Source organism: Echinops telfairi, unplaced genomic scaffold (assembly GCF_000313985.2).
Source record: "Echinops telfairi isolate 266 unplaced genomic scaffold, ASM31398v2 ScPeMD7_70;HRSCAF=299, whole genome shotgun sequence".
In the NCBI taxonomy this organism is placed as follows: domain Eukaryota; kingdom Metazoa; phylum Chordata; class Mammalia; order Afrosoricida; family Tenrecidae; genus Echinops; species Echinops telfairi.
The window spans coordinates 50,200,301-50,217,486 of NW_022103968.1; the positions used below are offsets into that span (position 1 = coordinate 50,200,301).

At 47.1% G+C, this 17,186-nt stretch overlaps 1 protein-coding gene across 1 annotated transcript in view; it reads right to left on the reverse strand.

The window, feature by feature from the left end:
* CCDC6 (coiled-coil domain containing 6) overlaps nucleotides 1–17,186 on the reverse strand; it is a 121,364-nt gene that overhangs the window by 27,921 nt on the left and 76,257 nt on the right. Inside the window, exons 4-5 of the mRNA XM_004701104.2 lie at nucleotides 4,709–4,812; nucleotides 1,298–1,458 (exon numbers count right to left, since the gene is read on the reverse strand). Of these exons, the coding sequence (XP_004701161.1) occupies nucleotides 1,298–1,458; nucleotides 4,709–4,812 (265 nt within the window). The remainder of the gene's footprint in view (nucleotides 1–1,297; nucleotides 1,459–4,708; nucleotides 4,813–17,186) is intronic.

The window sequence follows — 17,186 nt, forward strand, 5'->3', positions numbered from 1 at the left end:
AGGCGGAAAGAGCCCGCAAAATGCACAGAGACCTGAGCAAGTATTCAGAAATCTTGTTGTTTGAATTGTCAACTCAAATCCTGGTCTTTTTTCTAAAGTAGTAAGCACCCATTTATTCCAACTTCCATGCCTTCACGTCCCCCAAGGGCACCGCAGACGCTTGCAGTGTTCGAGTTAGCCTGGTGCCAGTGATGACCAGAAGCAGGGAGGGGACCAGATTAAACGTGTTACCTCTGACTTCTGGATCTTCCTGAAATTAATTCATGTTCTAAAGCTATTTTAAGCTCTTTGTCATTTTTTTTTTGCACCCCCCTCCCCCGTCTTTGTCCTTCTATACTACCTCACGTCATCTACTCCAATAATAAAATTGACTTGAAGACTGCCTAATGGGCACAGAATTTCTGCGTGATGAGTATCTTAATGCTAAACACACGAGATGGCTGCATGACATTGTGAATATGTAGCTCATGGCACTGAATTATACACCTGAAAAGCTGTTAATGGTTACTTTTATGTCATGTGCACTTTGCCTCAATTTAAAAAATGAAAAATCAAATCCCTGTGCACACACTCGATACTTGGGTGAGAAGGCCTCCAGGAGAAAGTCCGAGAGGTGGGGTTACGAGGTCAGACACAATGTCCCTGTTCAGGGGTCAGTCATTGTTATCTTCCGATTTTCCTCCCTGCAGGTCACCGCCGGCTCCAGTCCAGGGATGCATCTCGGACGGCGTGTCCGGAGCACTCGTGGAGTCCCTTTTTCTTTCTCAGCCACCACGGTGTGCGCAGCCAACTTCCATCCTTGCTACATATTCCTACAAGTCTTCCAGGGTCGAGAGATTCCGAGCCCAGAGGCCAGAGCAGCATTGTCTCTGCCCCCAGTGGACTTGAATGAAAGCAGGTGATAAAACCAACGCCAACAGGAACCCAGCTGAAAAGCTCCGCGCCATCTCAACAAACTGAACATGTGGGGCTGGGAGAATTCTCTTCCGTCTTCCGTGTTTATGCTTCTACATTAGACACTTGGTTCAGGAATATATGTCACACCTTTTGTTTGTTAAAAAGAAAGGGGGGAAAATCACTCTTGAAAAATATCTTTAAAATAGTGTGCTCGTTTCCTATAGCTGCTGTAACAAATCATTACAAACTCAGAGGCCTGAAACAGCACCGTCTTATGATGTGCAGTCACCCTCGCACATCTGTAATAGAACCCTGTGCATGGTAAATGCCAGCGGCGCTCTGCGTGCAGTGAAGCCATTCATGCCTTGACACAAGCCCAGGAAAACCGGCGACTACGTACGCTGCAACTGAGCAGCTCTCAGCTGCTTCTTCAGCCTCTCCACTTCGTTCTTCAAAAACCTGATGTGGCGCATCATGTTCTCCGGCGAGTCGATCTCCATGGAGATGTCTCTGGGCGAGGGCGGAGCCGAGACGGGCTGGTCTAATTTCTCCTGCAGGATTCTTCATTGACAAGGAAAAAACCCAACAATGAAAAGCAGTTTGTCTTTAAAACATAAAACAGACTAACAGCTGGCGAATTTGTTTTCAAAAACACATCCTGCTAATTGCCAGAGTCCACAAGGCTGCTTAACTGTTCTTACATTAATTTCTGGATCCCCTTATCTGATATCGCAGATCAAAGGGGTAGAATTAAGAGATTTACACACACACACACACACACACACACACTTTTTCTGTTACGTGTTCTGCAATGACCACTGTTAACTCTACATTTAATATTTGGCTTTTGGCTGTTACATCTGGTATACAGCACACCAAACTCAACTGACTGCCATCAAGCCGATTCTGACCCACAGTGCCCTCACATCGGGCTTCCGAGACTGCCAAGTCTTTACAGGGCTAAGGAGCTCATTATCCTTTCAGACTAGCTGATGGATTTGAACTGCCAGCCTTCTGTCAGCAGGCCAACGCCATGCCCACAGCCACACTGGAGCACAACGGTGTTTGCTATACGGGTTATAATACAAGTAGGTTCTCAGCACAAGTATAGGAGGCTCTCAGAATTCTGTTCCCTACATTGGAGAAGGGATTCTTCTCTCCCCATATTTTTAGTTGAAATGTATAAACTCAAGACTCACTGACATCGAGTTGATTACAACTCATCGTGACCCTGTACGACAGAGTAGAAACTGTTCCTGTGGGTTTCTGAAGCTATAAATCTTTAAGGAAATGGAAAGCCTCGCCTTTACCCCCCAGAGCCACTGACAGATTTGAACCACTGGCTGTGGTTAGCAGCTCAGTGAACTGCCCACGCCCCACCACCAGGACCCCAGACGTATAAACTACCCACTGTGAACGTCAGATTCCTGGGGTGGGGTGCGCAGTGTGGGGTTTGGCTACAAATCCAAGACAGCTGTTCAATCCACCTCAGGGTGCCTGCGGAGAAAAGCCTGGCCATCTACTTCTAAAAGACGACAGCCATTAAAAATCCTGGGTGCCTCTAAGCTGGCACAAACTCAAGGGCGACTGCTTTTTATTGTTTACTGTGAAAGTTCTTAGAGGTTTGAGTCCCATAAAGACTGGGTTCTGACTGTGAGAGAAGACAATCAACTTTGAAAATCCCTACTTGTAAAACATGTCCGGAGGATGGGGATTGAAGGCCCTTTGCTACTGGATGCCGCAGACTGGGAGAGAAAGTGGCGCCATGCCCGGCCGGCCTTAGGCTGCATCCTGGGAAAGTGCTGATGCCCAGCAGCTTCGACCTCCAGAACGACTGGTCTGGGCCGGTCAGCCTGGCAATCTGAGGCTGCTGGAGGAAAGGCCCCCAACATTCTACAAAGGGGCTCACAGCTCCTTTCAGTAAGCTGCTGGGCTCCTCAGTTTGGTTTGTGACTGTTTCCGTCTCTTCCATTGCCAAAGGCTGAACTGTGATTTACCACCACGTCCGTCATTGCTGAAGAAATGGATAGGTTAGGTATGGTGGTGGTTTTCCAGACTTGTGATATTAAGTGACTTGTCAGAATTTTATTCACGTCATTACAGCAGTGCCCGAGAATCCCCAGAGCAGTGGTTCTCAACCTGTGGGCCGTGGCCCCTTTAGGGGTTGAACAACCCTTTCACAGGGGTTTCCCGATTCATCACAGTAACAAAATTAGTTAAGTAGCAACGGAAACCATTTTATGGTTGCGGGTCACCACCACATGAGGAACTGTATTAAAGGGCCCCGGCATCAGGGAGGTTGGGAAGCACTAGCCAGAGGCACTGGGCTGCTACACTGAAAGTCAGCAGCTGGCACCTACTGGCACTCCTTGTGAGGAAGATAAGACAGCCTGCCTCTGCAGACAGTTACAACATCAGAGACCCATGAAGCCGTTGTGCTGTCCTACAAAGTCACTGTGAGCTGGAATCAAGCCAACAGCAGTGGCTGGGTACAGTAATGTACAGCCTAATTGATTCAATTATGGCTTGAGCATTCCCCTGTAAACGACCCTTACTGTTCTTCAAGATGAATGGCAATATGTCTATATTAAGCAGATTTAGCGAACTCTAAATAGTTTTTCAACATCCGTGTCCAATGTTTTCCAAAGTGCCTCCTGGGGGGCACTGAGACATCCAGAGGGGCTGCAAAAGCAATTACCTACACTTCATCCTGGATTATGGGTGACAGCGCAAGTTTTTAATTGCCAAGGGGTCGCTGGGTAATTTTTAAAATTTTTTTCCTGGAAAGGGGGTGGTAGCCCAAATAGATTTGGGAACCTAACTAAACAAAACTATCTTGGTAAGTGAGCTAATATAAACATTTTCAGGAAGCTTACCTCTTCTATACCCATTTAGCACACAGAACTCGCCTGTCATTCTTCAAAGCCTTGCCTTAGCACTCCCAAAGCATGTGGTGCTTTCAAATAAGGACCTGATCAATCTTGCACTAAGGGGTCAAGAGAGGGGCCCTTGTGGGTTACAAACAGGGCTGCCAACCTCAAGGTTAGCAATTTAAAACCACCGACCTCTCTAAGGAAGAAAGTGAGGCTTTCTACTCTCATAAAGAGTTACAGTCTTAGAAACTCACAGAGGCTTTCCTAACCCATACGGTCACTATGAATTGGAATCAGCTCAAAGGTAGTGAGTATGTTTTTTTTGAGGGGGTTAAGAAATGTTTACAGTTGAATTCAATGACATTCCATATACACACACACACACACACAAACACATACATACATACATACACATGTCTGTATATAAATATCTTAACTCAAAGAATCTTCACTTTAAATATGCATAAATATTTCTTTGCAGAAAGTTTTAAAAATACATAGATGGCAATATTTTTATATTAACATATCAGGCTTCCTAATGAAGTGAATTTTACAGTAAATCCTCACTACTCTGGGAAATAATGGAAAATGCCAGCTCCACAGATAAGCGTTAACCCTGCAGCCTTCCTGCAGAACAATGCAAAGGTCAACATCAGTGCTCATGACTAATTTCCGCACAGGCTTGTAATGTCAAAAGAAAAAGAAAATCCACTGGGCGCGTCAGATAGAGATGAACACAAGGTGGAAAACATGGGAACTGTTCCAAAGCCTTCCAACAAACGAAAACAACAGGCATCGAGCATCAGTTCGTCATTTGTCACTACTTCTTATCCCACGGCGACACTGTGAAACAGTAGCCTGAACGGATGGAGACACACACACACACACACACACACACACACACACACACACACAGAGAACAGTAAAACCAAACAGACCGCTTTTCAGCTTCAAGTTTATCCATCCTTTTCCAGAGACGATTAACCAGCGCTTCTTGTTCTTGTTCCAATGTGTTTTCAAGGTCGATCTTCTCCCGTCTCAACTAAAGGGAGGGAGGAAAAAGAAAAGTTTTACTGAGAATTACAAGCCACGTAAATTCTGGTAATTACATTTTTTTGATGGAGCAGTTAGGACCTCTTCCTGGGCGAACACTGCAAAGAAAGGGCCAGTTTTCTGCCACAGGCACATTAATTGCATCTGGTCCCTAAGCTTTAATTGAAAAACCAAGACAGATTCATTCATTCCTCGACGTTAAGGCTTAATTGTTGTCTGGCGCATGAATCACACTCCTAGTCTCGGCATCTCATCAAGGCACGCGCAGTCTTCCTTGAGAAGCTGGGGAGCTTCTTACTGCTCACTGGCCATTCCAAGACGGATCTGGCTTTGCCCCTTTAGTGCTGCTGCTGCTGCTGCTGCGTAGGTGCTGCCCCGTCAGTCAGTTTCCACTCAGAGCCACTCTGTTCAAGAGTGAAAGAGCCTGGCCCTGCCCCGTCCTCACAATCATTGCTGCCCTGAGGTGCCAATCCTTCCTGCCAAAGGCCTTCTTTTTCACCCACCTGCAACTTTACCAAACACAATGTCCTCCGCCATGGGCTGACTGGTCCCTTCTAACAATCCTCCAGTTAGCGAGGTAAAGCGCTGCCACCCCTGCTTCCAGGAGTGTTTCTGGCTGCTCCTTCCCGCCGATTTGCTTGCTCTTCTGGCATCGCCCGGTGTAGTCAATGCCCTTCTCCAACACCGTATTATAAGTGCATCAATTCTGCCGTCTTCCTTAGTCACTGCGCAGCGATCTCGTTGATCTGAGCTGACGGAACATATCATGGCTCGGAGCAGGCTGGCGCTTCGTGCTCCTCAAAGGGCGACCTTTGCTTTTTAACACTCTTTCTAAAGAGGTCTTTGCACAATGCTATACAGTCTTTGATTCCTAACTCTTTCTTCCGTGGCAGATTACGGATTCAAATGACATTAAGCCTGTGACAACTTCAGACTTCTCTCCGTTTGCTTTGATGTCGCATGATGGTTCAGTTGTCAGGATTTCTGTTTTCTCTCGGTTCGGGTCTAATTCACACTGAAGGCTGCAAGAGTTAATCATCCTCGGTGAGCGCTTCAAGTCTTTGCCTTCTGTTAGCAAAGCTGTGTCGCTGCATACAGCAGGCTGCTTGTAAGCCTTCTGCCCATCTTCATGCCCTGTTCCTCTTCATTGGTCCACCTCTCAGAGTATGTGCGCAACATACAGACTGAATAGCATAGGGAGAGGACACGACCTTGATTTTCCTGAGACCTGCATGTAGACAAACGGTCCACAACAAACCCGTGATTGTGATAACATGGTTCTAGCTCTTCAGCAAGTGAAAACAATTTTTATACTAGTTAACAGATGCACATAAATATAAGCTGAAATATGCACACACACCAAGAAAAAAAAAACAACCAACAAATCCATTATAGTGGTTACCCCTGGGCAATGGGCAAGGAAAGAGGGAAATGTGACGTCAGAGGTACTCCGTAACTGCATTCTACTCAGGAAAAGAAGCCCGGGTGGAAGCAATCTTTCAAAACTGCGCAATATCCTATAAAACCTGAGAAGAGTATCTGGCAGCTGCTAAGTAGTAATGCAGCAAGAAATCAGGAATTTTCACTGTCATAGAATTTATCTTCACTGGGGCTCAAGATCATAAATGAAACAAGAAGATTTTATATACTTTGTTAGATAGAGGACGATGGGTGACATGAATTAAAATGGGGCTGGTAAGAGTTCGGTACAATGATAAATAGTTTTCAGAGCATGGACAAGAGTGTTGTGTATCATTCTCTATACTTATCTATGTGTTTTTAAAAATAATTTGGGGGAGAGGGTGGGGGTGGGTAGGTGGAGGGGAAATAAAAATAAATAATCTTTAAAGAAAAATTTTTTTAAGGGCTATGCTACTTCCCGACTACCTCTCGAACCAATGTTAATTCACCATCCCACATGTGGAACAGATGGTTAGGTCAACAAATTATTTGTCACACAGCTGCAAAGATGCTGAAGTGGCAGGCGTCCCATTTCCCTAGTGGGCCAATGGCAAGCTCCTCATTGATCAAAGAGCCCGTGTATGTGCAGCAAGGCTGGACCAATTAAGATGTAAAAACGTAGCCTTCAAGCAAAGCATCCAATGTGGAAAAACAACGTGTGAAGTACGGTTTCATTTTTTTTAAATCTTATTGTGAAAATGTATGGAACAAAACATATCGTCTCAACAATCTCTATGTGTTTAATTCAGGAACATTGATCACATTTTCAAATTGTACAACATTCAGTTTTTCCAAATCATCCTAAGCCCCAGGTACATACCCTAGTGCCCCCCCCACTGCCACCGCCCAAATTCCCCTTATCCCACACCCGGCTCCTGGTGCTGCTCATGGCCACGGAGCCGATTCCTACTCAGATGACCCCATAGCACAGGGCACGACTTCCCGTTTGGGTTTCCCAGACTTCAAATCTGCCTGGGAGCCAACAGCCTCAGCTGACTCCTGGTACCCACTCATCACCTTTGGTTTCTCTCCTTTTAAATGTTCATATACGTGAGATCAAACAATGTTTGTCCTTTTGGTGACTGACTCCGTTTCCTCCAGCATGAGGTTCTCAGAGTTCACTCAGGCTGCCACGGCCTATGTGATTTTATCGTTTTGTACGAGAGCGAACATTCCCCTGACAAGTCTCTTAAGTCTTCAGGCCAAAAACCCTAAAAACAAACTCCAACCCCTAGAAATAACCAGCACAGCACATCTTGTCGGGCTGTTGTCGTGGTCACCATGGAGCCAGCCTGGTGAACGGCCTGTCCCACACCACACCGGCAGCACAGGCCGCTCTCTGAAGGCCAGCGTTTCCGGGCCTCTGCCATGTCCCAGACAGGGTAGGTATTTATCAAATAAGTTGTCTCGAAATGGAAACAATCACAAATGGGGGGAAATAATGTAAAGATACTTAAACGATCACGCCCACATTTAGAAAAAAGCTCTAGAATGAATGTACAGGGGAAATATTCTCATCTGACAACACAAATCCCCACCACGTGTTCCTTTTCTCCTCCCCATGCCACAAAATAGTGTTAGAAAGGATTTGTCTAAAATAACTTTTGAATTTGCATGAAACAAGGCTTATGCTGTTCAGTATAGTTCAACACACTATTGCCAAATACAGGGAGACTCTGTCAAAGATGCCCCCACCCCCACCCCCACCCCCAGAGGCAGTTCAAAGGGGTGCTTAGGATCACAGACCTTCAGCCAATGCCTGCGTTCCGATCCCGGCCCTACTCCCTCCCAGATGGGAGCCATCGGAACGAGCAGCAGAGCGGGCCAAACACTGAGAACTGCCCGACACGCCATCCGTGTACTCTCGGTACTTGCAGGTGGTTTCGATCCCCACGCTGGATACCTGCTCTGCTTCTGCTCAGCGTGCTAGAATGTGAGCTCTCCGCGGCTCGGGATTCCACTGATGTCTCCTCAATGTCACCTATAAACACTGACAAGCTTATTTGACGAGTAAAAGAGCCAAGGTCACATCAACCACTGACAGCTGAATGCACTCACTCCTCTCAGGCCCAGACTGACCCACAGGACCTTGTCTGCCACAAACCCAACCCCATTGACATCCAGCGGGTTCCAACTCACAGCGACCCTAGAGGTCGGGGTAGAGCTACCCACTGCGGGTCTCTGAAGCTGGAACGCTGCATAGGGTTAAAAGTTTCCTGTTTCTCCTTCAGAGCAGCTGGTGGGTTCAAACTGCTGACCTTGGGTCACCAGCACCCTGTGCCAGGCTAACTCTCAGATGCTCCTTGGAATGTCAAAGAGCTGCTCCCGGCAGCAGTGAGGAGGAGAAATCACGAAGCACCTAATTGAACTCTTGCTGAACGCTGCCATGCGCTGTACTCATGACATTTCTGGGCAGCCTGTACAATCCACAGCCACGTCTTTCAAGAAACAACATTCCAAGGCCTTTACCCTTTCAGGATTCCACTCTAGTGTTTAATTAAAGCTCAAAGCATTACGGGAGACACTCGGTATGGCATGCAAGAGAAATGAAGCAGGTCAGCTGTTACAAGGCCATGCCTGGCAGAGAGACCGTGCCCGTTACTTTCAATTACTTAAAAGTACTTGTTTTTTGAGGGGTGGTGTTTGTTTACTTGCTTTTGTTAGCTCCAACTCAAATGCTAATCAACAATTTGGATGTGTGAAATCAAGACAAAGCTATAGCAGCCCCATGGCTTTCGGCAAGTTACCTACCTGCCCGGAGTCTCAAGTCCTCCTGTTAAGAAATAAGGTCAGTCTAACGACCTCCTCTGAGGGTACCCATTCAATCATTCTCTGTCCAGTCTCAAGAGGACCGTGGTCACTGCTCACAGGACAGTCCAGTTACATGCATTTAGAACCAGATAAGCAAGAAGATGATCAAATCCACCTTTAAGAATTAAGTAGAGCACTAGCCCGAGAAGTGACCTGACTGGAGCCAAGTGTTACTACGTGGGTTGGCAGGGCTCTTCACCACTAGTGTGGGCAGAAGAGCAGGTGGTCTTGACCTACCACCAAGAAAAGGGAGTCTTGAAGGCGATGGGAGTGGAATAAGTCACGCTGTGCTTTGTAAGCCTGTTTCTGATGCCAACGATACCTTCCAGGTAGGGGGATGATGGCAGGGAATGAAGGATCGTTCAGGGAGTCTGAGAGAAAGCACCTAAGGAAACTTACGTCAATCTCGGACTCTTTCTGATACCTGTTGGTGAAGCTGGCTAGCTCTCACTATACCCCTCACCCAGCCAGCCAGGGCTCCGACTATGAAACGCAAGCCCACTGTCCACATCGCTCTACCGGTTGATCTTCACAACAGTGCACACTGGACGGAGTTCAACATCCTGGATGACCTTGGGATTTCCATTACAGAGGCTGGAGCCAGAATGATCTTCAGCAGTGGTTCTCAACCTTCCTAATGCCGCCACCCTTTCATACAGTTCCACATGCTGTGGTGACCCCCCAACCATACAATTATTTCGTTGCTTCTTCATAACTGTAATTTTGCTACTATTATGAATCGGGCGGCCCCGGTGAAAGGGTCGTTCGACCCCCAGGTTGAGAATCGCTGATCTTCAGCCTTCGAGGAGAGTGTCTTGAACTGTTCAGTTCACCGATCAACTTTCAATCTTGCCTGGGTTGCGTTTTCAGGGTAATTGTCAGCTTGATATGAAAACAGTAGTCCAGTGACACTCTGCTTTTGTCATAGTGGCCCCTATCTGCAACTACGCTTTCCAATCTCTGCCGGACCTTGACCCATCCATCACAAAAGTCACCGTCTTGGGCTAGCCCACTACACCAATTCTTCTTTTTTTTTTTTTTAACATTTTATTAGGGGCTCATACAACTGTTATCCCAATCCATATACACATCAATTGTGTAAAGCGCATTTGTACATCGTTTCTCAAAACATTTTCTCTCCACTTAAACCCCCGACATTAGGTCCTCATTCTTCCCCTCCCTCCCCGCTCCCCCCTCCCTCATGAGCCCTTGATAGTTTATAAATTGGTATTTTGTCATATCTTGCCCTGTCCGACGTCTCCCTTCACCCACTTTTCGGTTGTCTGTCCCCCAGGGAGGAGGTCACACACAGTTCCTTGTAATCGGTTCCCTCTTTCCTACCCATTCTCCCTTTACCCTCCCTGTTTCGCCACTCACACCACTGGTCCTGCAGGGCTCATCCGTCCTGGATTCCCTGTATTTTCAGTTCCTATCTGTACCAGTGTACCTCCTCTGGTCTAGCCAGACTTGCAAGATCGAATTCGAGTCATGGTAGTGGGAGCGGGGAGGAAACATTTAGGAACTAGAGGAAAGTTGTATTTCTCATCGTTGTTACATCGCACGAGGTGTCGAAGGGATCCGGTATAAGGCATCATCAGAACCAAAAATCTTACCATAGTGAATGATGGGGGGAGTGCAGAGTGGAGATCCAAAGCCCATTAGTAGGCCACTGGAGATCCCCTTGCAGAGGGGTCTCGGGGAGGAGATGAGCCAGTCAGGGTGTGATGTAACAACGATGAAAAATACAACTTTCCCCACATGGAAGAAGCACTACACCAATTCTACGAGCGCTCAGCACTCGGGAACACACTTGGTTTGTGGACTACTCATTCAAAAGTGATTTTATCATTAAGTGCAATGGCTGCCATGATCTTAAGTTTGCTCACCACAAATTAATTAACACCAGACTCAGAGTTCTTTATTATGTTGCCCAAATAAATATAGTATTCCCCCAGTGGATAAACTTAGTGTAAAAAAATACAGCTGACTCATCTGAGTGCAGAGGTCACCCTAGCTATCGCAACAGACGACAGTAAAAAAGCAGGCGCAATCAACAGCAAGGGTCCCAACACTAGCCATATTTCCTTCTGATTCTATTTTTCATTTAACGGAGATTATGATGTTGAGGAAGAAAGTCCCTGGGTGGCACAAACGGTTAGCACAGCAGTTCTCAACCTGTGGCTTGTGACCCCTTTGGGGGTCAAACGACCCTTTCACAGGGGTCGCCCAATTCATAACAGTAGCAACGAAAATAATGTTATGGTGGAGGGGTCACCACCACGAGGAACTGTATGAAAGGGTCGCGGCATGAGGAAGGTTGAGAACCACTGGGTCCGAGGTTTGAATCCACACTCACAGGCATCTCTAAAGAAAGGTCTGGCAATCCACTGATGGGAACCGCCCTCTGGGGCACAGCTCCATGCTGCCGCGCACGAGCCGCCAGCCTGGAAAACCGCCCTCTGGGGCACAGCTCCATGCCGCCGCGCACGAGCCACCAGGGGCTGGGACAGACTCGACAGCAACTGGTTACAGGCACGACATGGAGGCGGGGACGTGGAAAGGAAGCCTTGGCAACAGAGCCCGAAGAGAGAGTTCGCTTCACCGTTGTGATCCGCTACCGCTGGACAGGTCTTAGTGAGCCTCTGCTGCCAGCTTTAAAAGGTTTTAGTCTGACAAGTCATTTTACCCTGGCTCCTGTGGGGGAACAAATGTGGAAACCCAAACATCTGACTTAGAAACATTTTAGAAAGCTGCCCATTACAACCAAGGCATTTACTGGTCCAAGTACATGAAAGAGAAGAAAAGGTCCGTGAAATGAAAGCTACCGTGTAACTAGAACACAGCGACAGTACAGAGCACACACAGTGGCGACGTCACAAGAAAAGTCAGTAGGGTTTAAGAGAAACATCATAGTACTCTTAAGACCGATTTAACCTAACTCGAGTTTGAGCTGATGTTTTGCTTCAACAGAGGCAAATCCTAAGAAAATAAATGGATCTTGTGGATCAACATATCCTGCGCCCCCACCCCCACCCCAAACAAAATGAAACAACCCCAACTGCCTGCTCTGTAAACAGTTACAGTCCAGGAAACTCACCAGGGCAGTGCCACACTGTCCGATGGGGTCGCTCTGAGTCAGCACTGACTTGATGATGCAGTGAGTTTGCTTTTTATATGTGAACGGGCCCTTGAAAACAACAACTGCAAAACAAGCACAGCTGCCCACGGGCTGATTGCAGCTCATGGTGGCCCTGTGCCTGTCAGAACAGAACTGTGCTCTGTGTGGTTTCGGTGGCTGATTCTGGGAAAACAGATCACCGGGCCTTTCTTTTGCGGTGCCTCCTGGTGAATTCAAATGTCCAGTCGTTCAGTCAGCAGCCGCGCTAGTTACCAGTTTCCTCTGCCCGGGGACACTGGAAGCCATTCATCATTCAGCCCAATCTCTTACGAACGCACATGCCATGCCGTGAGTGCTCCTCAAGATCATCTAGAGAATTGTAAGGGGACTCTGGAAAGTGACTACGCGGAAGTAACAAGACGAGCACAGACAAGAAAACATATCGGAACTAACCAAGAAGTCGATCATTGGAGCCACAAGAGACTTACACCACACCAAGTGCAATGGGCACAGAAATAACTGAGAACAAGGCAGAGGGCAAAGCCTTGGAACATTAAAAGGAGAGACAACTTGAGTACAACTTTAGCACTGCCTCTGCTCAGGTCCTCCACGGAGTTTTGCTCAGCCCGGGTAATTCTCCTCCTCCACTGGAAGACATGTGAGTCCTTGGCATCCTGGAAAATGTGAATATTTTTAAAGAAAGCGAGAGGCCAATCTGTGCTACCAATGAGCTGACGGACCACAGAGCTCCCAAGGTGTCTAGTTGGGGACTAGGGCTGCTGCTGGCTTCAGAGTGAAGCACACATTGCAGGTCATCACCACGCACACACAATGCTGACCACGCAAAGTGCACATGGGTGCCTGACAGTAAGGAGCCGGAGGAAAGGGGAGGGGGCGGCAACCACCTTTAAATCTAGACCCATTGTCACCGAGTCTGCTCTCACCCATAGTGACCCTACAGGACACAGAACTCCTCCATAGGAGCCCCAAGACTCCTATGGGAAGCAGACCAGCTCAGTAAATTCTGCTTAATATTGAGAAATAAAGAAATTATTCATCGGATTCCAACTGTCTAGACTTTCATCTCCTTATTGTAAGTAAGGGGAGCCTTGGGACCACAATTGTAGAGTACTAGGTTGGTACCTGAAAGGTCAGAGGTTAAAACCCACTAACTGCTCTGCAGAAGTACAGACCTGGCGATCTGTTCCAGTAAAGGTTACAGCTTAGGAACCTCTGAGTCAGCGCTACTGTCCTGTAGGGTTCACTGTGAGTTAAAGTCAGCTCAACAGCAATACACACAAACATTCAGAGACTGGTGAGCGTCTGTGCTTTCAAAAGGCCACACAGTGGTTTCGGGGGAGAATTCTCGCCTTTTGAGAGAGAGCCTTGGGTTCAATTCCCAGTCTATGTACCTCATTTGTCACTGGGGTCTCGTGTGCTGCTATGATGCTGAGCAAGTTACGGTTTTGTTCCCAGACAGTCTCGGAAGAAAGGCCTGGCAATAAACTTGAACATCAGTGCAGATTCTTCTGTGCTAAGGAGTCACAATGGGGTGGAGGTCCATTTGATTCAACAGGAACTAACAGCAACATCCATCATTAACTCTACCAAGAGCCCATAACGTCAGACTCCCTGTAAATTAAGATACTTTGATCCACAGCAATCTAAGCTTAACTGTAAACCCAAACCTGAAAACATGCCATAGGGCTCTCAATTCACTGCTGTGCAGATCACAAGGACACGGCCATCCATGTGGTATTAAAGAGAGTCACTGGGTATTGAAACACGCAGCCTCAGGGTTAGGTGTGACCTGGTTGTGATAGCAATTTGGTTTGTATTTTGAATGAATTACCTTTTAGACAAATAAGACAGAAAACCATCTTGCATCTTTAATTAGAAATCACTAAGACCTAGAAACCTAAAACTTTCTTCTGTTCCTGACAGAACTGAACATACAGTACTTCTCTATTTTATATACATGGATATATATGTGTATGCGTGTGTATATGTGCATGAATGTCTACTTACATGCATATATACACATACATACATGCTTAAGACACATTAGGAGGCTTCCAAAAAACTGTGAACAAATGGAATTAATTTTTCCCACAAATTTTTGAGCAGAGAGGGTGAGAGTGAGTGTGTGTGTGTGTGTGTGTGTGTGCAGAGAGGGTGAGAGTGAGTGTGTGTGTGTGTGTGTGTGTGTGTGTGCGCAGGAGTCTCGTTGGCATCTTGGCACGAGTTGTGTTGCTAATAGCAGCAGTCTGAAACTACCAGCTGCTCTGTTGGAGAAATATGAGACTTCTACTCCCATGAAGAGTTAGTGTTAGGAAGCCACAGCGGCAGGTTTACCTTGTACTACAGGGATGTCATGAGTCAGAACTGATTGGATGGCAGTGAGCTTTTGGTTTGGTGTGTCTATGCACACATACACATGCGCACAAAACCAAAATGATGCTGAGCTGTTAGTTCAACATTCTAAACACCAGTGATCCGCTGTGTTTACAGATGATATGGGGCACTCTAAGTGGGTGCCACCCTCTGCCATTCTCTGGAAGCTGGGGTCTTGTCAACACTTGGTCAGTCCTCTCCCACTGTTGAGTGGCTCCAGTGTAATCACTGGGCATCTGTTAGCACTGGTGCGGTGGTTACCAGCCGCCCTTTGGGAGAAAGATTTAGACTTCGAAACCCTACCAGGCAGTTCTGCTGTCCTGTAGGGTCCCAATGAGTGGGAATGGGCTTAACAGCAAGGAGTTGAGGCGGTTTCCTTACTTTGTCCTGGCATAGCTATACGGCTATGTCTTCTGCAGGACACTCTGTACAGGCACCTCCGTCCTCAGACACCATACAGCAGCCTGCCATGACGCCGGCCCTCTCTCTCCGACCTCCACCCATATCAAGAACAGGGGTTCAGCTTCAGGTCTTCCTCACGGGCTCTGCTCTCTGGTCTCAGCAAGCAAGCAGCACCCGCTGTCTGCTGCTATCTCCTCTCCCACCGCTGCTTCCCTGCAGCACGCTGGACTTAGATGCGTCCAGCCAATACGTGTCTTTCTGGCCTGATCTTGGTGCCACAGGTGCTGAGAGCTTCGTGTTGTCTCCGCTAGGTCCCCAGCTCCCAGGGACCTCTGTGGTGGCCACGCTGTTCCCCTCTCACCAGAGCATTCTGCCCTGTCAATTGTTACCAAATAACAAAGAGAACAAAAAGGGGAGTGGCTAAGAGATGAAGTCGAGGAAACCAGTCATGGCTGTTTCTTTAGGCGCTCGCGTCCAGGCCCTGAGCATTGTGGTGTGTTGCTGCCTTCTAAAACACTAATGGCTGCTAAGCCATAGTGCATTTGGACGGAGTAGTATATATGGGGCACAAAACATACACAGTGATTGTCCTCAACGTCGCGAAGCCATCAAGTCACTTCCATCCCTTAGCCACTCTATAGGGCAGGGCAGAACTGCCCCCATGGTTTTCCAAGGCTATAACTCTTTACAGGAGTAGAAACTCTCATCTTTCTCCTGAGGAGGGGCTGGTAGTTTCGAACTGCTGACCTTGTGGTTAGCAGCCCAATGCCTAACCACTACACCAGAGAACTTTTCGCATAACTTACAGGGCTGAAGAGTTTATGGTAAGATCGAAGAACAAAGGTCTATCAGTCACTATGATGCTTAATGGGACAGGGTCCCTTCAGCTGCTGCTATTGTTGCTGGCTGCAGAGTCTGCCTCATGACCACCCCATGTGCTCCAGACAGCTTTCAGACCACAGCTCCTACTACCTACGGTCCGGTCCACAGTCAAGCACGTAACTGTCGGTGCCACTCAGGGCTCCCGTACTACACTGTGACAGACTACAGGAAATAATCCCAAGAGAGCCAGATCACACTGCAAGAAACACAGAAGATATTTATTTCAACAAGAAAAAACAAATTCCCTTCAACACACACACACACACAAATTATTTGGAGCTAAACCAAAGGCAGAATAAAAATGCTCAAAACTTAATAACCCAAAGTAAAAAGGGGAATGCTTTACAAAAAGGTTGAATTCCTCCATTTTTATTAAACTATGGATTGGGTACTCTGGATAGGCGGTTTTTATATCGAGAATAGGGCTTTACAATGCACATGTGCCCTTGTGGAAATCCACGTTAATACTGACGTCTGAAATAAGTCGTCACTTGTTCTAAGGAAGGCAAGGCTGGGATCTCGTTTTAAAGAGGTTCAGTTATTGACGTCCCCAAAGGATCACATATAAAGACGGTGCCTGGGATTAACAGGCCCTTCTCTCTCAGACACTAAGCGACTGGCTCCACCTGCTGGCCACACAGAAACCCCTAGGGGTCAGTGTCTCCAGTCTCCTGGGAGCCAGGAACAAATGAAATAGAGAAAGAAGCGGTCTAAAACACTGAAAGACCTCATCTGCTTGCAGGGGAACCACGCCCAAGAGCAGTTCTCACAATACCAACTGAGAGCTCTGCTTGGCCATTTCATTGACCCATGGCTTTCAACACCAAGTTCTGGGTGTGCCAGATAGTTCAACCATCTCAAAGAATGTTCCAAGTTTTAACTTGATCGGAACAGGAGCGATTGACTGTCCTGGTAATTAAATAGGAGAATTTCAGAATAAAATGTTTCTAAACTTGGGAGATGAGTCTCTGAAACGTAGACATCCTTCACATCAGATTCCAAATGGTTAGAACAGATTTCTCAGAGTATGTAGAAAAGCGCTAATCTTTAAAAAGTGAACTTCTTTCCCCCCCAACAGTTTCAATGGCATACAATTCATATATCATCCAATTCGATAGTTCCATCACATTCAGCAGAGTGGTACAATCCCCACTTCCTTTTTTCGCCCGCTACACATTTGTTTAAAGGCCGGCGTTCCTGATCTTAGAACACTAGAGGTCTATCACCATCCCACTCTCAGGTAAGAGGTTGAAAAGAGAGTCGAGTGGTGATGCCAGGGCCAGTCAGCCTGGACA